The 21,013-nt window shown below is 38.7% G+C and overlaps 5 protein-coding genes across 8 annotated transcripts; 3 read left to right on the forward strand and 2 right to left on the reverse strand.

Moving 5' to 3' along the window:
* Positions 1-4,222: 4,222 nt before the first annotated feature.
* Positions 4,223-4,867, forward strand: LOC135144165 (phosphoglycerate kinase-like; the record flags this gene model as incomplete). The annotated part of the gene is made up of 4 exons (XM_064076152.1): positions 4,223-4,357; positions 4,404-4,525; positions 4,578-4,678; positions 4,728-4,867. Coding segments are annotated over 4 exons (498 nt in total), but the record flags the coding sequence as incomplete, so codon positions are not given.
* Positions 4,868-9,495: 4,628 nt separating this feature from the next.
* Positions 9,496-10,612, reverse strand: LOC135144151 (peroxisomal biogenesis factor 19-like). Its single transcript, XM_064076139.1, has 2 exons — positions 9,743-10,612; positions 9,496-9,698 (listed from the first exon to the last, which is right to left on the reverse strand). The coding sequence occupies exons 1-2, from the start codon at positions 10,511-10,513 to the stop codon at positions 9,591-9,593; spliced, it is 879 nt and encodes a 292-aa protein (XP_063932209.1). The 5' UTR covers positions 10,514-10,612; the 3' UTR covers positions 9,496-9,590.
* A 21-nt stretch (positions 10,613-10,633) lies between these two features.
* On the forward strand, positions 10,634-12,967 carry LOC135144152 (acidic fibroblast growth factor intracellular-binding protein-like). 4 transcript variants are annotated; one of them, XM_064076141.1, is made up of 6 exons: positions 10,634-10,930; positions 10,981-11,179; positions 11,229-11,450; positions 11,500-11,751; positions 11,797-11,912; positions 11,974-12,967. In XM_064076141.1, exons 1-5 carry the CDS (start codon positions 10,846-10,848, stop codon positions 11,888-11,890), a joined length of 852 nt encoding a protein of 283 aa, XP_063932211.1. In that variant the 5' UTR covers positions 10,634-10,845; the 3' UTR covers positions 11,891-11,912; positions 11,974-12,967. The 4 variants fall into 4 exon arrangements, 2 of the variants coding, with proteins under 2 accessions (XP_063932211.1, XP_063932210.1); XR_010282998.1 differs by having other exon boundaries at positions 10,635-10,930; positions 11,797-12,544; positions 12,592-12,967; XR_010282999.1 differs by having other exon boundaries at positions 10,635-10,930; positions 11,797-12,544; positions 12,607-12,967.
* A 459-nt stretch (positions 12,968-13,426) lies between these two features.
* LOC135144166 (histone-lysine N-methyltransferase SETDB1-A-like) lies at positions 13,427-14,578 on the reverse strand. Its single transcript, XM_064076153.1, has 5 exons — positions 14,389-14,578; positions 14,064-14,276; positions 13,842-13,995; positions 13,590-13,792; positions 13,427-13,542 (listed from the first exon to the last, which is right to left on the reverse strand). Exons 1-5 carry the CDS (start codon positions 14,576-14,578, stop codon positions 13,427-13,429), a joined length of 876 nt encoding a protein of 291 aa, XP_063932223.1.
* A 709-nt stretch (positions 14,579-15,287) lies between these two features.
* LOC135144148 (uncharacterized) lies at positions 15,288-20,540 on the forward strand. The gene is made up of 2 exons (XM_064076138.1): positions 15,288-17,334; positions 19,317-20,540. Exons 1-2 carry the CDS (start codon positions 15,532-15,534, stop codon positions 19,656-19,658), a joined length of 2,145 nt encoding a protein of 714 aa, XP_063932208.1. The 5' UTR covers positions 15,288-15,531; the 3' UTR covers positions 19,659-20,540.
* Positions 20,541-21,013: the final 473 nt, after the last annotated feature.

A 21,013-nucleotide genomic window follows, 5' to 3' on the forward strand; every position in this document is an offset into this window, starting at 1 on the left:
CACTTTACAGGACTTATTGTTTTGTATAATCCGACTCGATGGACGAATGTTTTGTGCAATCCGTCTCGAAGGACCAATGTTTGTGCAACTCGGCTCGTCCTACCAGTATTTTTTGTAATCTGGTTGATACGACAATGTGATACCGAATTGTACTTTGATATTGCTCCAAGGACCTTTGTTTTCTTGCGTGCGAGATAATAGACAGCGTTCGGTTTCGATGTTTAATACAGGACGGTTACAGAAGTACTAAATTTACATTTGTATTTACAATAACAGGTAAAGCAAAAGAGACCCAAAAGGGTCAGTGGCCGCTTCCGGAAATGGAACACTTGTCCTTTTTGGCTCAATTTTATCGGACTTGTCCGTTTTTTTGATTTTACCGGAATCGTTCGATCCAGTAAAACGTCAAACTTGACATAGTATAAAGTAAAATAAATAAATTTTATTCAATTTTGACATGTAAACAAACGTTTATTTTGCCGTCAGTAGGCCACTAAAGCTTTGGTTTATCCGGTAGCACCATAAAATTTTTAAACCGCTAGCGAAATAAAATTTTTATTTTGCTGTTTTAAAACCATGGTTACCATTTCTGTAATTTCTCCAATGCCTTGCTGCTCTTTCCATCTAAGGAACTTTTGATACACTTTCTGATTTGCTCTTTTTTGGGAGCAAGTTTTGCCGTTGGAATCTTGCATGATTTTGCAATTTTTCGATAATTTTAGTTTGTTTAAAATAAACAAACACCGTCGCCAGAGTCACATACTACACACACACACCTGATATTGTAACCTAAATTCTACGCATATAAAACTTTTATTTGGTCGCTGTCAATTCTGACGTTTCTCGAATGTGAACTTTGAATCACCAATTTTTTCACAATTTGGGACTTGGGGTTGTCAAAATTGAATAAAAGTTTGTATTACACTCGCGGTTAAAATGAATGTGTAACTAACTCGTGGTCTTAAGGCGCTCGCGGCATGCGCCGCTCTCGCCTTAAACTGGCCGCTCATTAAACATTCACTTTAACCGCTTGTATAATAAATAACTATTATGATGTAAATCCAATTAAGTATATCGATAATTCGCTACTGAAAATTTATTGAAATATAATTTGTGTTAAAAAAAGATTTTTGTGGTTTTATGGTTTATTAACATAATTTACTTATTTGAAATTAAATATTTTTAATACATAGCACAAGTTCTTGATATTCTTTATTTTTATTCCAAGTAATAATTGTGTTTCCTTTAGTTTTAATCAAGAAAATTTTTCGGTTATTATCTAACATACTTTTGTACATTAAGAAACTCCATTCCACGTCACAGGACGTTACAGGACAATATTTAAATAAATAAAGAAGTCGTTTTATGTGTTTTAAAATTCACTCTGATTTCCGGACTTTAGACTTTTTGGTGTTTCACTTCGGCACAAGAACTAGTCGTATCTCAAAGAAAACAAACAGTGGAATATACCGTATTGTACCTATATTTCATAGTAAAAATGTCTAAATTTTTTTATGAAGAGACAGACTGTTCTAGGAAACTTTACTAAATCTTTTCATTTACGAGCTATTGAAAGTCCGCCGGTCTCACTGATACTTCTTACTTGGCTCCTACGAATGAAGCGAAAAATGCACAGATTGAAAATATAGTAAATGGGGTAGTATGTTTGCGTGATATGTCGTTAGACATTAGGTATTTTGCAAATAAAATTTATTTCATTGAAAACAGAAACAATAAAAAACATATCTGTACAAGTTTGGAATCGATATGGCCAGTTGTTTAGAATATGCAAATATGCTTTTGTTCGTATTTACAATTATTACGAAACAGGTTATCAAATAATCTATTTTCACATGGCGAGACTTTCAAGCGGCCGAAGAATTAAAAACCATAAATTTTCATTGAAGAAACAAACTCTTCCAAGAAAATTACCAAATCTTTTAGTTTACGCACTATTGGACGAGCACTCCTTAAAACGGTCAGTATACCTAATCGCATTATTCCATTGATACCTACCTACCGAAAACGTTGCCAGATGAGCCTAACACAAATTTGCGGATATTTCTCGTCAACCAGATATTATTTCATTTAGAAGTTTCTGGTAAATAAATGGGATTATTGTAATGAACACATAAAACAAATAAATTGTGATTATTATTTGTTGTTTTAACCCATTAGACGCTTATAGGCTTATAAGCATACTTTTCTTGAAAAATCGGTAATAAATTCAGTGAAACATCTTTGTGCCTTAATTCCTATTGGTAAACTGGGATTTTCAATAGAGGTCGCAGGAAAATTTTGTATGGTTTTATGGTTTATTTACATAATTTTCTTATTTACAATGAATGTTTTTGATATATAATACAAGTTCTTGATATTATTTATTTTAATTACATTTAATAAACCATAAAACCACAAACATCTTTTTTTAACACAAATTATATTTCAATAAATTTTCAGTAGCGAATTATTATCGATACACTTAATTGTATTTACATCATAAAATGTATTTATTTTACTTCATACTATGTCAAGTTTGACGTTTTACTGGATCGAACTATTCCGGTAAAATCAAAAAAACGGACAAGTCCGATAAAATTGAGCCGCCAAAAACACGGAGGTAGAAGAGACACTCTTCTACCTCCGTGGCCAAAAAGGACAAGTCTTCCATTTCCGGAAGCGGCCACTGACCCTTTTGGGTCTCTTTTGCTTTACCTGTTATTGTAAATACAAATGTAAATTTAGTACTTCTGTAACCGTCCTGTATTAAACATCGAAACCGAACGCTGTCTATTATCTCGCACGCAAGAAAACAAAGGTCCTTGGAGCAATATCAAAGTACAATTTGGTATCACATTGTCGTATCAACCAGATTACAAAAAATACTGGTAGGACGAGCCGAGTTGCACAAACATTGGTCCTTCGAGACGGATTGCACAAAACATTCGTCCATCGAGTCGGATTATACAAAACAATAAGTCCTGTAAAGTGTTATAAGTACTATGTGTTTAAACATATGAGGCTGATTTGCACGAATAAACAAATTAAAACATTTACCAAAGAGCGGTTGCTAACGATGTCAGAAAAAGTGACTCGATTTGGATTTTTTCTCAAAATAATAATAATATTATCGAATAAAAAAGTATGTTGACAGTATGAAATAAAATACATAACAACATACGTCCGGTAACTCTTTTCGCAGTACTCGTTTCGAAATTAAAGACTCGGCTACCTACTCGTCCTGAAACATATCACTCGTACTGTAAAATTTGAGCTACCGGACCGGACCGTATTTAGAATAACTTTAATTACCATTTATGTTTTCATCAACACTAACAAGTATTTAAAATAACAAGTAATAATTTGTTTGTATTGTTTATTCATTATAATAATTCCATTTATTCACCAGAAACTTTTAAACGAAATAAAATCTAATCGACTAGAAATAACGGCAAAGTTGTGCTAGGCTCATCTGGCAACGTTGCAAATTATATAAATGGTTACTATGAGATTTTTACACATTGTTTTCGTCGCCCTCTGTCGAGTGGTAGCTTTATTAAATGTATTGTTGCTGCGATTTGGGTTATCTACGCGCGCGATTGGTGTCCAAGCTTTTCGCCGGCGTTTGACGACCGACTGTTGGTGCGCCATCTCTTGTTCGCCGGCCGTTGGCCTGTTCGCTCCAAACAATAGCATGGGTCTATCTATATGTATTTAATCAATGCCTGATTTTAGCCCAGCCGGTGTGTTCGAATTCGACAACTTCGCCAAAGGGACCAAAGCCATCATGGATGAAGTTGTTGCAGCCACCGAACGTGGCGCTGTCACCATAATTGGTAAAACGTAAAAACCGACTAGGTTTGAAATGTGCGACTATGTGGATTTTCAGGTGGTGGGGATACGGCCACGTGAGCTGCTAAGTGGCAGACTGAGGATAAAGTTTCACACGTTTCGACAGGAGGTGGCGCTAGTTTGGAACTTCTGGAAGGAAAAGAACTGCCAGGAGTGGTGGCCCTGTCTGATGCTTGAATATTTCTAAGTTTAAATGTGTAAATTATATATTTGATGTAAAATTAGCGTAAGCACTAAGAAACAAGACTTTTAAAATAGAAGAAGAATAAATGTGTGGATTATTTTTTTATTTTTAGTTAATTATAAGTCGTAGGTCGATCTTGGTCAAACTAAAACTCTGACATAATATTTAATAGAAATCGTTTCTTAGATTGGCAAGTCCATGTTTGACGAAGCTGGCGCTAAAATCGTCAATGACTTAATGACAAAGGCGGAGAAAAATGACGTCAAAATGCACCTTCCGTGTGATTTTATTACCGCTGATAAATTCGAGGAATGTGCAGAGGTGAGTCCACAATCCTAACCTATTTCGTTTCAGTTGCAACTTATAGGTTGGTTGTGCTGATGTTGAGTCGGGGATTCCCGACGGATGGATGGGTTTGGATATAGGACCCAACAGCATCGAATCGTTTAAAGTACCCATCGGTAGAGCACAAGTGATAGTTTGGAATGGGTTAGCACACCCACTAGATTTTTAGTTTTATCACTTTTTATAATCATTTTAGATCACCCGGTGTATTTGAATGGGACGACTTCTCCAAAGGAACTAAAGCCGTCATGGATGGAGTCGTTGCAGCCACGCAACGAGGAGCTGTCACTATTATCGGTATCAAAGTAAAAATGTTGCGTGTATTAACAAATAAATGGGTTTTTAGGTGGCGGAGACACAGCCACCTGTGCTAAAAAATGGAAGAGTAAAGATAAAGTTTCACACGTTTCGACGGGAGGTGGCGCTAGTTTGGAACTTCTCGAGTGGAAAGTGCTACCAGGGGTAGCAGCCCTTTCTGATGCTTAAATTTTCCTCCTCCAGGTTTAATTTGTTATAAATTCGTATCTTTATTTAGCGATTTAATAAATTCATGTTTGGTTAGATATGAAATACCAACATAAAAACTCAAAAAATACTACAATGTCAGATTTGGCGTCATTTCAAACACCCGTCATTGATTAAATACATATAGATAGACCCATGCTATTGTTTGGAGCGAACAGGCCAACGGCCGGCGAACAAGAGATGGCGCACCAACAGTCGGCCGTCAAACGCCGGCGAAAAGCTTGGACACCAATCGCGCGCGTAGATAACCCAAATCGCAGCAACAATACATTTAATAAAGCTACCACTCGATAGAGGGCGACGAAAACAATGTGTAAAAATCTCATAGTAACCATTTATATAATTTGCAACGTTGCCAGATGAGCCTAGCACAACTTTGCCGTTATTTCTAGTCGATTAGATTTTATTTCGTTTAAAAGTTTCTGGTGAATAAATGGAATTATTATAATGAATAAACAATACAAACAAATTATTACTTGTTATTTTAAATATTTGTTAGTGTTGATGAAAACATAAATGGTAATTAAAGTTATTCTAAATACGGTCCGGTCCGGTAGCTCAAATTTTACAGTACGAGTAATATGTTTCAGGACGAGTAGGTAGCCGAGTCTTTAATTTCGAAACGAGTACTGCGAAAAGAGTTACCGGACGTATGTTGTTATGTATTTTATTTCATACTGTCAACATACTTTTTTATTCGATAATATTATTATTATTTTGAGAAAAAATCCAAATCGAGTCACTTTTTCTGACATCGTTAGCAACCGCTCTTTGGTAAATGTTTTAATTTGTTTATTCGTGCAAATCAGCATCATATGTTTAAACACATAGTACTTATAACACTTTACAGGACTTATTGTTTTGTATAATCCGACTCGATGGACGAATGTTTTGTGCAATCCGTCTCGAAGGACCAATGTTTGTGCAACTCGGCTCGTCCTACCAGTATTTTTTGTAATCTGGTTGATACGACAATGTGATACCGAATTGTACTTTGATATTGCTCCAAGGACCTTTGTTTTCTTGCGTGCGAGATAATAGACAGCGTTCGGTTTCGATGTTTAATACAGGACGGTTACAGAAGTACTAAATTTACATTTGTATTTACAATAACAGGTAAAGCAAAAGAGACCCAAAAGGGTCAGTGGCCGCTTCCGGAAATGGAAGACTTGTCCTTTTTGGCCACGGAGGTAGAAGAGTGTCTCTTCTACCTCCGTGTTTTTGGCTCAATTTTATCGGACTTGTCCGTTTTTTTTATTTTACCGGAATAGTTCGATCCAGTAAAACGTCAAACTTGACATAGTATGAAGTAAAATAAATAAATTTTATGATGTAAATACAATTAAGTGTATCGATAATAATTCGCTACTGAAAATTTCTTGAAATATAATTTGTGTTAAAAAAAGATTTTTGTGGTTTTATGGTTTATTAAATGTAATTAAAATAAATAATATCAAGAACTTGTATTATATATCAAAAACATTCATTGTAAATAAGAAAATTATGTAAATAAACCATAAAACCATACAAAATTTTCCTGCGACCTCTATTCAAAATCCCAGTTTACCAATAGGAATTAAGGCACAAAGATGTTTCACTGAATTTATTACCGATTTTTCAAGAAAAGTATGCTTATAAGCCTATAAGCGTCTAATGGGTTAAAACAACAAATAATAATCACAATTTATTTGTTTTATATGTTCATTACAATAATCCCATTTATTTACCAGAAACTTCTAAATGAAATAATATCTGGTTGACGAGAAATATCCGCAAATTTGTGTTAGGCTCATCTGGCAACGTTTTCGGTAGGTAGGTATCAATGGAATAATGCGATTAGGTATACTGACCGTTTTAAGGAGTGCTCGTCCAATAGTGCGTAAACTAAAAGATTTGGTAATTTTCTTGGAAGAGTTTGTTTCTTCAATAAAAATTTATGGTTTTTAATTCTTCGGCCGCTTGAAAGTCTCGCCATGTGAAAATAGATTATTTGATAACCTGTTTCGTAATAATTGTAAATACGAACAAAAGCATATTTGCATATTCTAAACAACTGGCCATATCGATTCCAAACTTGTACAGATATGTTTTTTATTGTTTCTGTTTTCAATGAAATAAATTTTATTTGCAAAATACCTAATGTCTAACGACATATCACGCATACATACTACCCCATTTACTATATTTTCAATCTGTGCATTTTTCGCTTCATTCGTAGGAGCCAAGTAAGAAGTATCAGTGAGACCGGCGGACTTTCAATAGCTCGTAAATGAAAAGATTTAGTAAAGTTTCCTAGAACAGTCTGTCTCTTCATAAAAAAATTTAGACATTTTTACTATGAAATATAGGTACAATAGGTATATTCCACTGTTTGTTTTCTTTGAGATACGACTAGTTCTTGTGCCGAAGTGAAACACCAAAAAATCTAAAGTCCGGAAATCAGAGTGAATTTTAAAACACATAAAACGACTTCTTTATTTATTTAAATATTGTCCTGTAACGTCCTGTGACGTGGAATGGAGTTTCTTAATGTACAAAAGTATGTTAGATAATAACCGAAAAATTTTCTTGATTAAAACTAAAGGAAACACAGTTATTACTTGGAATAAAAATAAAGAATATCAAGAACTTGTGCTATGTATTAAAAATATTTAATTTCAAATAAGTAAATTATGTTAATAAACCATAAAACCACAAAAATCTTTTTTTAACACAAATTATATTTCAATAAATTTTCAGTAGCGAATTATCGATATACTCAATTGTATTTACATCATAATAGTTATTTATTATACAAGCGGTTAAAGTGAATGTTTAATGAGCGGCCAGTTTAAGGCGAGAGCGGCGTATGCCGCGAGCGCCTTAAGACCACGAGTTACACATTCATTTTAACCGCGAGTGTAATACAAACTTTTATTCAATTTTGACAACCCCAAGTCCCAAATTGTGAAAAAATTGGTGATTCAAAGTTCACATTCGAGAAACGTCAGAATTGACAGCGACCAAATAAAAGTTTTATATGCGTAGAATTTAGGTTACAATATCAGGTGTGTGTGTGTAGTATGTGACTCTGGCGACGGTGTTTGTTTATTTTAAGCAAACTAAAATTATCGAAAAATTGCAAAATCATGCAAGATTCCAACGGCAAAACTTGCTCCCAAAAAAGAGCAAATCAGAAAGTGTATCAAAAGTTCCTTAGATGGAAAGAGCAGCAAGGCATTGGAGAAATTACAGAAATGGTAACCATGGTTTTAAAACAGCAAAATAAAAATTTTATTTCGCTAGCGGTTTAAAAATTTTATGGTGCTACCGGATAAACCAAAGCTTTAGTGGCCTACTGACGGCAAAATAAACGTTTGTTTACATGTCAAAATTGAATAAAATTTATTTATTTTACTTTATACTATGTCAAGTTTGACGTTTTACTGGATCGAACGATTCCGGTAAAATCAAAAAAACGGACAAGTCCGATAAAATTGAGCCAAAAAGGACAAGTGTTCCATTTCCGGAAGCGGCCACTGACCCTTTTGGGTCTCTTTTGCTTTACCTGTTATTGTAAATACAAATGTAAATTTAGTATTTCTGTAACCGTCCTGTATTAAACATCGAAACCGAACGCTGTCTATTATCTCGCACGCAAGAAAACAAAGGTCCTTGGAGCAATATCAAAGTACAATTCGGTATCACATTGTCGTATCAACCAGATTACAAAAAATGCTGGTAGGACGAGCCGAGTTGCACAAACATTGGTCCTTCGAGACGGATTGCACAAAACATTCGTCCATCGAGTCGGATTATACAAAACAATAAGTCCTGTAAAGTGTTATAAGTACTATGTGTTTAAACATATGATGCTGATTTGCACGAATAAACAAATTAAAACATTTACCAAAGAGCGGTTGCTAACGATGTCAGAAAAAGTGACTCGATTTGGATTTTTTCTCAAAATAATAATAATTTTATCGAATAAAAAAGTATGTTGACAGTATGAAATAAAATACATAACAACATACGTCCGGTAACTCTTTTCGCAGTACTCGTTTCGAAATTAAAGACTCGGCTACCTACTCGTCCTGAAACATATTACTCGTACTGTAAAATTTGAGCTACCGGACCGGACCGTATTTAGAATAACTTTAATTACCATTTATGTTTTCATCAACACTAACAAGTATTTAAAATAACAAGTAATAATTTGTTTGTATTGTTTATTCATTATAATAATTCCATTTATTCACCAGAAACTTTTAAACGAAATAAAATCTAATCGACTAGAAATAACGGCAAAGTTGTGCTAGGCTCATCTGGCAACGTTGCAAATTATATAAATGGTTACTATGAGATTTTTACACATTGTTTTCGTCGCCCTCTGTCGAGTGGTAGCTTTATTAAATGTATTGTTGCTGCGATTTGGGTTATCTACGCGCGCGATTGGTGTCCAAGCTTTTCGCCGGCGTTTGACGGCCGACTGTTGGTGCGCCATCTCTTGTTCGCCGGCCGTTGGCCTGTTCGCTCCAAACAATAGCATGGGTCTATCTATATGTATTTAATCAATGCACCCGTGTAGGGTATCGCAATAAATTACACTATTACACCCAGCAGTAGTAAAAATGTTCCCATTTTTTAACCGAATCATTATAAATAACAACAAACATTAAACAATAAGACTATGATTAATCCGCTATTACATCACACTGCATTGGTTAGGATCGGCACTATTTTGCACATCTAGAGGTAACGGTGGCCCCACATCCCCCACTAAATCAGTCGGTGGCTGTCCATAATCCTGCAACTAAACCACCAAATAACAAGCCACAACCTCAACTCAAAACCCACCTTTTGCATCAACCCTAACACCTTCTCAAACCTCTCCTTCTTCTGTTCTTCACTATGCGTCTCTTTCTCCTTCTCCAACTCGGCACAAACCTCCTCCATCAACTTCTTCTGATTCTCAAACCTCTCCGCATCCTCCCTACTCAAACTATCCTTATTAGTCCTCAGCCACTCGGGAAACTTATCTAAAATATCCTTCAAACTCGGATACAACACATCCTTCGACAACAAACTCTGCATCATCCCTTGCATAAACGGTAAAAAAGCATTTTGGTCCCCTTGCCTCCCGAATAAATTCATCATATCCTGCTCCGAAAACGGGTTCTGCAAGCCTTCCGCCCCCGCGTTCAACCCCTGAATAGTTTGCGAGATCGTAGACGCAAAATCGTTCGAATTCTCTGTAATATTGGGGTTCTCGATTACTTGTTGCGCGGCTTCGGCCATCTGCTGGAACTTCTGCTGCAGCTGCTCATTGGTTAACTGCGTTCCGTCGGACGAAGAACCGAGAAAAGTTGCCAAGTTTTGCTCGAACTGAGAGGCAGCTTGTTTGATGAAGTCTTCGGTCCATTCTACGGAGGCCTCGTCGGGTAGCTCGTCTTTAGTGGGGTCGGGTTTCGCCTCTTTCGACGAGTCTTTGATGAAGTCTTGCAGAGCACCTGGGAGAAGGGGGTGGTTATGCAATAGAGGAACTACATGACTTACTTCTAGTAGGTTGGAAAGCTCGGCGTCAACTTTGTCGTCTTTAGGGGTTGATTCTTTCTTAGGGTCACTCATGTTGGTGTTCAGTACGTAGTTTAAGGGCAAAGTTTAATAAATTATGCGGAAGTGAGGTTAGAAAGGATCAGGTGACTCGAGGAAATCTGGGGGAAGGGGGAGTGATAGTGGTACGACTGTAATGTGTATTTGTTGATTTTGCAACGATGAAAGTCTTTAAAGGGGTTCGTTGTGGCCGTAGCAGCTATAATTGGTCTCATACATATTCCAATAATTTCTAATTGTGACGATAATATTGTTTATGTAACACAACACGTAATGTTGGTAGCCTTGTCACTGACATAATTGGAACCAAATTGCTAAAATCGTTAAAATTTCAAAAGTAAGTGTATATGGGGACCGAAATCGATGTCTTTATTAGCAATTATACTCTCGTCGACCCGGAAATCTATCAATTGTGGGTGGAGGGTCATACAGGTAACGCGCAAACATAACCTCAAAGTGCCCCCTTTCACAGTCTATTCCAGCGAGCGAAGCCGTCTCGATTTTGAATCAGAGGGGCTTAGGGCAGCTGACGGGTGCCCCTCTTGAACTAATAGCCAGTGATGTGTTGGACCACTATCGCACCTACTCACTTCTGGAAAAACTCCTCAGTAACCCAAACAAACTCCAAGAACAGTTGGCGCTTCAGATTGAGCCCCAGACACGAAAGCTACTCATAGAGAAGTACGCACACTACATAACCACACTTCTTTAAATTAAAAAAACGTTACAGGTACTACGATTTCGACGACAGCGTCGTTCGAGAGCTCATTGGAAAAAAACTTTCCAGCAAACACAGAAAAGACTTGGATGAAGTGTCTGAAAAGACAGGCGTTCCGTTAAAGTCGAACAAAGTGGCAGGTGTTGACAATTTCGACACGGAACACGACAAAGACTTCTTTTCTGAGTTACGAGAGATTAAAATTTTGTTAGAGAAAGAGAAAGAGCACAAGCAGTAGGTTGTATTTTTGTTAATTGTGGAATGATTTCAAGGGGGTTTTCAGTCTAGTGTGCGTGTTGTTGAGAGCCAAGCTTTTGCAGAAATGCTACCTGGACTTGGATGCCAATTTTAAGAATTATAATCGGGCGATTTTGTTGCCTACGACAAATATGCACCGTCCTCGAGATGTTAAAAATATGTTTGTCGAACTGACTTCGCTTTCGGATAGTTTAAAACAGGCAAACTGGACTATACCAGAGTTGGAAATTTTTTTGAATGCGTATACACAGTGTGGCTGCGAAATTGACATTATAAGGTAGGTGGTTTGAATCTAGGGATTTTTATGAACTAGTGTTTGCAGAGACTCAGCGGCACTCAAAATTTTGTGGGAAAAGTACATGAAAGTGATAACCAGGGCTATGAAAGTCTCAGCTGATTCCATAAGAAATACATGAGCTTACGGAACGACATAAAGAGGTCACTAGCGTCACTAAAGGTGCTCCGACCTTGAAGAACATAGTTTCTTTTTCATTTTCAGGTTTTCGGTGAACGTTTTGTCTGGTTTTGTCAACAAGAAATGTCATATTAATTACGGAATCATAGGGGATGTTGGGTTATGGGGTTAAAAACAAACGTAAAATTTATGTTAACAAAGTAATAGATACTTACGATACATGCAAAAAATACTAGAAAATTCCAGGCTAAAGAGGTCAACAAACTGCATGTTAAACGAAATAGTTTAATTTTCGATGTGTGCGTGTTTGAGCGGTCCAAGATTAATTTTTAAATTTTAGTGTGTAAAAAATTCTAACTAATAAAAACTGAAACGAGGTAATCAAGAGGAAAGTCTTTGCAGGGGTGGTGGAATGGTATTTTTGTATGGTTCGTTTTTTAGCCGCAAACCAGTTAACGACTACAGTGCATAAATTGGGAAAAACTCAAAATGTATTACCCATCGGAGTATAAACTGCAAAATGTTTAGGTGGTATCATTAAATTGCCAAAAATCACATCTTCATTGAAGACTTTAAAATGTCACACAATTAAAACAGGATGTACCACTTCGTAAGAATGTGCAAAGTTCACAACAAACTTCGCAGAAGTGGTGGTGTAAGAATTTTCATATTAATGAGTATCCACAAACATATCATAAACAGTTGTGTTCTTTCAAGGTGAGTTTCCGGTAACTCACATCACTTAATGATTGTTGAAGAGGCTGGAATACAGGGGAGATGTGTTGTGGAAGTTTGTTTAAAAGAACACCTTAGCAAATTTTTCATTTCAAATAAAATAGTGTTTCACAGTTGGTTCTTGCACTCGTATCGAAATAATCTGTAGTAAATAGTTTCCGAAACACACTTTGGAATTACATTGGTGTGGGATTTATACAATTCCCAAATTGACGTCTCACAGAGCCAAACAAATACATATGTCAAACAATACTGATTTAGTTGCAGCAACCTTTTAGTGAAAATTGTAAATAAATTGTATTCTGTGAAAACTATTAAAAATAATAAGCAAAATATTTATGTTCCTGAGGTTGTTTTTTATTTTTTTGTGAGTGATTTAAAAATATTAAGAGTGAAATAAAAATTTTGCAATTCACTTGTGGATAACAACTTATTTGTCAGACTTGTTAAGGATTTAATAAACGCAGTTTAAAACGTCAAAATTGAATAAAAATGTTTTGCTTGAATATATTAATAATTTATAAGAAAGAAAAAAATGGCCAATGTCACTAGTACATGCCACCCATTTTTATTTTTGTGTACAATTATTAGTACTATATGAATCACATACGAATGCTACGAAATATTTGAATCTTCGTGTTTCCCGGGAACGGGCTCCCAAGGTCACACCCGTTCCGCAAATATTGCTGAAGTTTCGTTACTGATCTACTGTGGTGATAACAGAGTGTCTCCTGGCGATGTACTAATTTTAATCGTAATAACACAAATAAAATAAATTATTTATTAAAAATAGAACAAACTGTCAACAACCTCTAAAACTTGCAAGACCTTTATAAAGTGTCACACACTTACAATATTTAGAAAACCACACGTACAAGATAGAAACGTCAACTTTTATAACGACGCCATGTTGGTATTCTGAAAAGTGTCATAAAAAAACGTGTTAGTCATACCACGTAACTTACCATTGGGTCTCATTTCGTACACGACCAAATCACCCTTTTCGAAGTCCGTTATTGCTTGATATAACCCGTGTAAAAAGTACCTCACGATGTGCTTATTTTCCTCAGGTACGTCGTCCCAAGCCCTCGGACTTTGATAACACAGAAGCCACACTTCATCCGGCTTCACGTAAGCCCAGTCGCCGTCGTCGAAAACCACCAAATATCTACAACCAATCGCGACATTACACGCGCCGAGTCGCTACTTTGACAGACCTTTGTAGGTTCTGGTTGGTTGGAAATTCCATAACCACGCCCTTTTCGTGCTTGCGTCGTCCTCGTGACAGTTCGCCGGTGGTCGATAGTTGTTTTTTCAAAGCCACGACACGGCTGCCAACCTCTAGGACTCGGGTGGGCGGTTCAGGGTAGGCTATGTTTTTTTGGTGGTTATTATGTCGTTGAAGGTTTGGTTGTCGGCGAGGTGGACGACGTCTTCGCCGACGTGGATAAGTTTGGCTTTTACCCACTTTTTGTTGTTTTTGTTGGGGGTGAGGTAGGTTTCCATGAGTTCGAATTTGGGGGGTTTGGGGTCCAGGGTGCTGCCGAACGGGAACATGGATTCGACAGCAGACTCGGTTTTTAGGGAGTTGAGGGCTAGGGGTAAGGGTTTGGGCATGGGTCGTAGGGGAGCAATGTGTTCCACTTGGAGGTCTAAGCAAGTAGTTCAAGTTGAACAAATACAAATTAGTAAATGGTAGTGCCGTTTTCACGCTTGAAAAACCCGTGTGTAACTGTAAAATATTTCTGCGCATGTGCTACTTACCCGGGCACTGAATTAGTTTTTTCAGCAGGTCTAGCGTCTCCCGGTGGTCACGCCTGTGGTATTCTATTGTCTTAGGTGGAGACCAATGCCACTTTTTGGTGGTTTCGTTGAAGCTCAAATTTCTTTCGACGATGACTTGACTTTGCTTAATAGACAAGTCTTCGACGGGATCGGCATCTTCAGGGTCCATTATCTGATTCTTAGTAACAGCAACAAAAAAAATTGACGGAAGAAATGTGACTTTCGGAACATTGACAAACAAGGTGTGTTGATTTTTTGTTTTTATAATGGTGTCGTTGCTTTGGTAACGGGTGCCATTGTAACTATGATTATTTTTCAATCAAGGATTAACTTGAAAAGTAACTAAATTCCAGGTTATGTTTGTTTTTTGTGCATTAAGTTTTCGAAACTTAAGGTGTTGCGTTTATTGAATGTCTATACTGCTAGGAAACAATCAGTTGAAGGAAAAAATAACAAATTGGAAAATTTATTTCTGATTTATACAGGGTCATTATAAAATACTGTAGTCAACTCACCTATGAAAAACAATTGAAATTTTTCTCGTGCCGCTAATCACCAAAATGATTTCAACTCTTTTGAAATGTCACGAACGTCGAAACAAATCTATCAAATGTGTCAAAAATTGACATGCCAGGTTTGCGATTTAATTTCATTTTAAATAGACACGAAAAGACGCCAGGCCAGAGCATTAAGGGTTGCAGTGTTATCGAGCATTTGTGAACGCCACTGCAATACATTTCAGTTTCAAAAATTGTAAATTGTCAGAAAAACGTTTAAGGGCTTTGTCATGAATTACACCTTGGAAAGTCGATTGGAGTTGAACAGAATAAATCATCTGGTCTGTTTTGCAAAGAAGCAATAATTTTTCAAATAATGTGTCAGCATTTTCCGTCGGGCGAGCTCGGCAGCCGGAGGCGGCGGGTCGCCAACGGTCGAGACTGTCCGAGCAACACCGACGCGGTGACGGGAGGGAGAGGAATACACTTGTGTTCGGATGCTGATACACGATGATTGCGTTTTAAAAGAATAAACTGCTAAATTCTGCGTTTGGTTTCTTTTTCCTAAAACTGTGCTGACATCAGAAGTGGGATTCTTTAAACCCTTGCGTGCACTTGTACGACAATGCCGAAAGAGCAGCGACGCCATAAAAAAGACAAACGGCGACGTTCGCGCCGGAGTGAATCTAGTGATGGTGCAAGTGGGTCTCGTTCACGGCATGAGCGGCGGCAAAAGCACAAGAAGTTGCGGGAACCGACTCCAGAACAACAACTTGCGAGACGGCACCGCTTGCGAGCTCACTCGAGGACGAGGAGTGGCGACAGTCCTGGTCGCAGCAGTCCTGGTCCTGCTTCTGTTTCGCAAATCAGTGAGGCTATAGCAGCTGGGTTTGGTAAGCTGGCAGAGCAGGTGGAGGTGCGTGAGACTCGCCAGCAGGTAAGTGGGATCCCCCTTTCTACGGCCGGCAGCATTATTGCCGAATTCGATCCTTTAGAAAACGAGGTTGACGAGTGGTTGGAGTCGATTGGTGAGTACGCTCAAATTTATAATTGGGACGACAGGACAACGTGTCATTTGGCGTTGAGCAAACTAAGAGGCCCAGCGCAAACGTGGTATCGGACACTGCCTAGTAGAGTGTTTACGTGGCCCGAATGGCATGACATACTGTTGCGAAATTTTCCACCAAAGCGCGATCTCCATAAGGCGATTCAAATGATGATGGCGTACACACCAGAGCAGTGTAAAACGCTCTACGAATATACGTTTAATAAACTTGCGCTAATTAATAAGCTAAAATTAAATATTAACCCCGTTGATCGCGTAAATCTAATAATGGGTGGAATTTGTGACGAGCAAATTAAATTCTCGGTCCAAGCTGCAGGTATTACGGACCCGATTGTTTTAGCAGGACATTTAAAAACCATCGATGATCGAGTACTTGCAACGCAAACCGCAACCCGGCACGTTTCTCACATTCCAGCGACGCGAGCTCCAGTTTCATCTATTTATAGAAACCCAAAACAAACGTCATCTCTTTCGCGCAATGATACGGCTAATAAGCCGGTCCTCGGCCCAACTTGTTTTAACTGCGGAAAATCCGGTCACTTCCGTCGATTTTGCCCTGGTAAAAACCAACAAGCGTCCAGACAGCCACCACTATTGGCCATCGAGGCAAAAAAGTCCGTGAATTTTGTTGGTACCAATCCAAACGAGAAATATTTCAAAACTATCATGATCGAAGGTCACCAAATAAAATGTTTTGTCGATTTTGGAAGCGTGTGTTCGCTGATGAGTCAGGAGGCGGTTGAAAGGCTTAAAGTGGCGGCGCTGCCTTTGGACACGGCCGTGGTTTTAATGACTCTCGGCGGGCATAAAATTTCTCCAAGCGGCTGTGTAGCAGCAAATGTAACGATCGATGGCATCAACAAAAATTTGCAATTTTATGTCGTCGAAAAGTGTGTTATGGGCGTTGAAATTCTGATTGGCCAGAATTTCACCGACTTGTACGATATTATATACGTTAAAACAGGGAACACGTTGATCTTTTCCCAGGAAACGAATATACCTTGCAATATTAACGCGATTAGCGAAACTGCGTTGAATGTAGGTATTTCTGACAGTGACGCTGTCACAAAGTTGGTTTCGCTAATAGACCAATATTCTGTTTGCACTGCTGCAAACTTGTCGCAAATTGGTGTTACTTCTACGGTGCAAATGACCATTGAGTTAACGAGCTCCCAACCAATCGCTCGACGACCGCGTCACTATTCCGATTTTGAACGGGAACAGATCCGCGATATAGTTGGTGATCTACTTAAAAATGGTGTTATTCGGGAATCGCATTCACCTTATGCAAGTAGCGTACTACTGGTCAAGAAAAAGTCTGGCGAACTCCGTCTATGTGTGGACTATCGTCCCCTTAATAAGGTAACTATTAAAGATAAGTATCCTCTACCCTTAATTGAGGAACAACTAAGAAGTCTGTCAGGGTTTAAATATTTCACAACTCTTGACTTATTTTCTGGATACCACCAAATACCAATGGCCCCGGAATCCATCCCTTTGACCGCCTTTGTGACCCAGGACGGGCATTATGAATTTCTACGCGTCCCTTTTGGTCTCACCAATGCGCCAGCTGTATTTATGCGGATGGTAAACACTGTATTAGGTCAACTAAGATTCACTAAGGTTCTTTGTTATTTAGACGATGTCTTGATTCCAGCTCATTCTGTTGAGGAATCGCTGGCAATTTTACAAGAGGTACTTGAGATTCTCAAACAAAATGGGTTAACTTTAAAACTGTCAAAATGCTTTTTTCTGCACACAAGTATTGAATATTTAGGTTACGAGATTAGTGAGGCAGAAATTCGGCCGACTCGGCGTAAAATAGAGGCGGTCCGGAATTTTCCTGTGCCCACCGATGTCCATCAAGTGCGGCAATATTTGGGACTTACCGGATATTTTAGAAAATTCATCGTGGACTATGCGGCGAAATCGAGACCCTTGACTTCCTTACTGCATAAAAATACTGTTTGGTGTTGGGGCCAGTCTCAAGCCACCGCGTTTGAGGTCCTCAAACAGTGTCTAACTTCGGAACCCGTACTTGCCTTATTTAATCCGAATTTGTATATTAAATTGTATACGGACGCCAGTAGGTTGGGCGTGGCTGCTATCCTGACGCAGACAAGTGGGCAAGCTGAAAAAGTGGTAGCGTATTTTAGCAAACACACAAGTCCTAACGAACAAAAGTACCACTCGTTTGAGTTGGAGGCCCTTGCAATCGTGGCGGCTGTACGACGATTTCGGCAGTATTTGCTGGGCAGGACGTTTACCATCATTACTGATTGCGCTGCGGTTAAAAACGCATTTGTTAAGAGCGATCTTAACGCCCGTATCGGTAGATGGGTTTTAGAACTTAACGAATATCGGTTTAATATCGAACACCGGAACAATGGTCGTATGCAGCACGTAGATGCGCTCAGTCGCAACTTACCACCTTGCGAATGTAATGTAAACATCACCGTCATCAGCGAGGAAGACTGGCTGTTAGCAGCTCAACAGTCGGATCGGGAGATCATCGAAATTAAGAACATTTTAGAAACGGGCGATCGCGAAAATAATACTGATATCTTTAATAATTACGCGTTAAAAGGCGGAAAAGTGTACAAAAGTACCGGACGAGGCCTACGGTGGGTAGTTCCCAAAGCTGCGCGGTTCCAAATCCTACAGATGGCCCATGACGATTCCGGTCATTTTGGGTTTGACAAAACCGTAGAGCTAGTATCAAACAAATATTGGTTCAAAAAAATGCGTCGGTTTACCCATAAGTACATCAATAATTGTCTGAACTGTCTATATTTTAAACTCCCAGGTGGGAAGCGACAAGGTAGTCTCCATCCAATCCCAAAGGTACCAGTACCGTTTCACACAATCCATCTCGACCATTTGGGACCATTCATTAAGACCAAATCGGGAAATACTCAATTATTGGTCGTCGTCGACGCATTCACAAAATATGTCCTTCTTTACCCGGTAAAAAGCACAAAGACTAAATTCGTTATTAAATCACTGCGAGATATGATTAAATTTTTCGGGGCACCCATAGAATAATTTGTGATCGAGGCAAAGCCTTTACCAGCGACGCATTTCAGGCTTTGTGTAATGAACTAAAAATAAAATTACACTTCAACGCGGTCGCCATGCCCAGGGGAAACGGGCAGGTAGAGAGGTATAATCATACTATTCTTAATTCCCTGGCAACAATGGGCGCCGATTCCGACGACGACCGTTGGGATAAGAATATTTCTAATCTTCAATTAGGCCTTAACGGAACGTTAAATCGAGCAATTGGAGTTTGTCCCAGTGAGGCTCTTATGGGTTTTAGAGTTGTTTCACAGAGATTGTTACAGCCAGAAGAACCCGCCATCGTCGACGTCACTGACATTCGAAACCAAATAACTGCGCGTACAATCAAGGACCAAGCTGCTCAAAAGTCTCGTTTCGACCGTGTTCGAACTGCTGGTCAACCATATCAGGAAGGAGACCTGGTGCTGATCCGTCTAACCAGCGGCCCTGCAACCGGAACTAGCCGAAAGTTACTGCCCAAGTGGCGTGGCCCATTCCGAGTTACCAAAGTTCTCGGAAATGATCGGTATGAAGTCGCAGACATACCGGGAGCAACCAGGTCCAAGTTGCAGTACCGTGGAGCGGCCGGCATCGACAATATGAGGCCATGGGTCGTGTATGGGTAAGGTAGTACGGTTCAAATCGGGAGTAGTCCATGGTGATTGGCGCTACTCGCATTTGGCCGGCTTGTGGATTGTTGATGCTCGCTGATTCAGGCTTGACCAGAGGTTTCTGTGTTTGATAGTCTGGTGGGTGGCAGAGCTGGGTGACGATCACACAAGGTGTAGTTTTAGTTTTGTTTTGCGTTATTATTAAGTATTATGTTCATTTAAAAATTAAGCTTCCTTCTATGCGTTACATTTAATATTCGCCCTCATTTGTTTTGTATTGTATTCTTGCATTATGTAAGTTTGGCCAAATTTACCCTGTTTTCTTCCAGTTACCGTCCACGGCAGACAGGCAGCTTGCTTTCTGATTTATATCTTTAACGTAGGAGAAGTGACGATCAAAGTCTAAAGCCTGTATGTATGAGTTTCAGTCCGAGGACCTGAACTGAGGTGCCCATGTCCGTCGAGTGAGGACACTCTCCATGTCAGGAAAGGCCGTGTCAGCATTTTCCGTCGGGCGAGCTCGGCAGCCGGAGGCGGCGGGTCGCCAACGGTCGAGACTGTCCGAGCAACACCGACGCGGTGACGGGAGGGAGAGGAATTAGGGATGGGCAGATTCGGTCATCACCACGAACGGATCGTTCATCGTTCGGTCCCTACGAAGACCCGGTCGTCAAATGTCGTTCATTTCGTTCATTTCGTTCACTTCGTTCACTTCGTTCACCGTTCACATCGTTCACCGTTCACTTCGTTCTTAATCATTCAAGGCTCAGGGATCTATTGATGAATCACTCGGTCTTTCGGCTCTTCGGTCAATGGTCTTAGTTTCCCTTTTGCTTGAATCCGATCACTTTATAGGGAAAGTCATGCTCAGAACTATAGCATAGGTATTCGAAAAAAAAATCCCGGCCCATTGCTGTCTTTTTTTCGAATACTGCATTGTGTGATACGTCAAATTAAATCGTTTGAAATATACTATGATCTGATTCGAAAAATTAATGATTTAACGTTTATTTGGTTTTGTCTACATTTAATTTTTTTTAATGCCTCCCATTTTTTTAGAGATTCATGTAACGATTTTTTTCTGAATTCTGTGATGTAAAAATAATAATTTAATTTTTAAAAAAAGTAACTTGAATTTGTGGACGCAAATAATTGTGTTAATAAATACATCAATAGCACTTTTGACACAAAAATTAAATTCGTTTTTATCACAGCTTCCAAGCAACTTTTGAGTAAAAAAAAAATAATTTATTGGATCTTTCGAATCATTCGGTCGTCGCCCTTACGATTAACAATGTAGGAGCAGATTTGTTTTGTTTCCTTTTATACATTTTCCTTACGTTTTAATGTGATGAAGCCGTGAATAGTCA

This window comes from Zophobas morio, unplaced genomic scaffold (genome assembly GCF_036711695.1).
Source record: "Zophobas morio isolate AGI-343-1 ecotype UQ-CSIRO unplaced genomic scaffold, CSIRO_AGI_Zmor_V1 ptg000084l, whole genome shotgun sequence".
NCBI lineage: Eukaryota > Metazoa > Arthropoda > Insecta > Coleoptera > Tenebrionidae > Zophobas > Zophobas morio.

Excerpts from the sequence above, each read along its gene's own strand:
- LOC135144151 (XM_064076139.1), bottom strand. The coding sequence starts at position 10,513 with ATGAGTGACCCTAAGAAAGAATCAACCCCTAAAGACGACAAAGTTGAC. Across the intron at positions 9,699-9,742 it reads TGTTAGGGTTGATGCAAAAG|TTGCAGGATTATGGACAGCC; the intron begins GTGGGTTTTGAG and ends TTGGTGGTTTAG.
- LOC135144152 (XM_064076141.1), top strand. The coding sequence starts at position 10,846 with ATGGGGACCGAAATCGATGTCTTTATTAGCAATTATACTCTCGTCGAC. Across the intron at positions 10,931-10,980 it reads GTGGGTGGAGGGTCATACAG|CGAGCGAAGCCGTCTCGATT; the intron begins GTAACGCGCAAA and ends AGTCTATTCCAG. Across the intron at positions 11,451-11,499 it reads AAAGAGAAAGAGCACAAGCA|TCTAGTGTGCGTGTTGTTGA; the intron begins GTAGGTTGTATT and ends GGGGGTTTTCAG.
- LOC135144166 (XM_064076153.1), bottom strand. The coding sequence starts at position 14,578 with ATGGACCCTGAAGATGCCGATCCCGTCGAAGACTTGTCTATTAAGCAA. Across the intron at positions 14,277-14,388 it reads AAAACTAATTCAGTGCCCGG|ACCTCCAAGTGGAACACATT; the intron begins GTAAGTAGCACA and ends CTACTTGCTTAG. Across the intron at positions 13,793-13,841 it reads ACCAACCAGAACCTACAAAG|ATATTTGGTGGTTTTCGACG; the intron begins GTCTGTCAAAGT and ends GATTGGTTGTAG.
- LOC135144148 (XM_064076138.1), top strand. The coding sequence starts at position 15,532 with ATGCCGAAAGAGCAGCGACGCCATAAAAAAGACAAACGGCGACGTTCG. Across the intron at positions 17,335-19,316 it reads ACTATCGTCCCCTTAATAAG|CCAGAAGAACCCGCCATCGT; the intron begins GTAACTATTAAA and ends AGATTGTTACAG.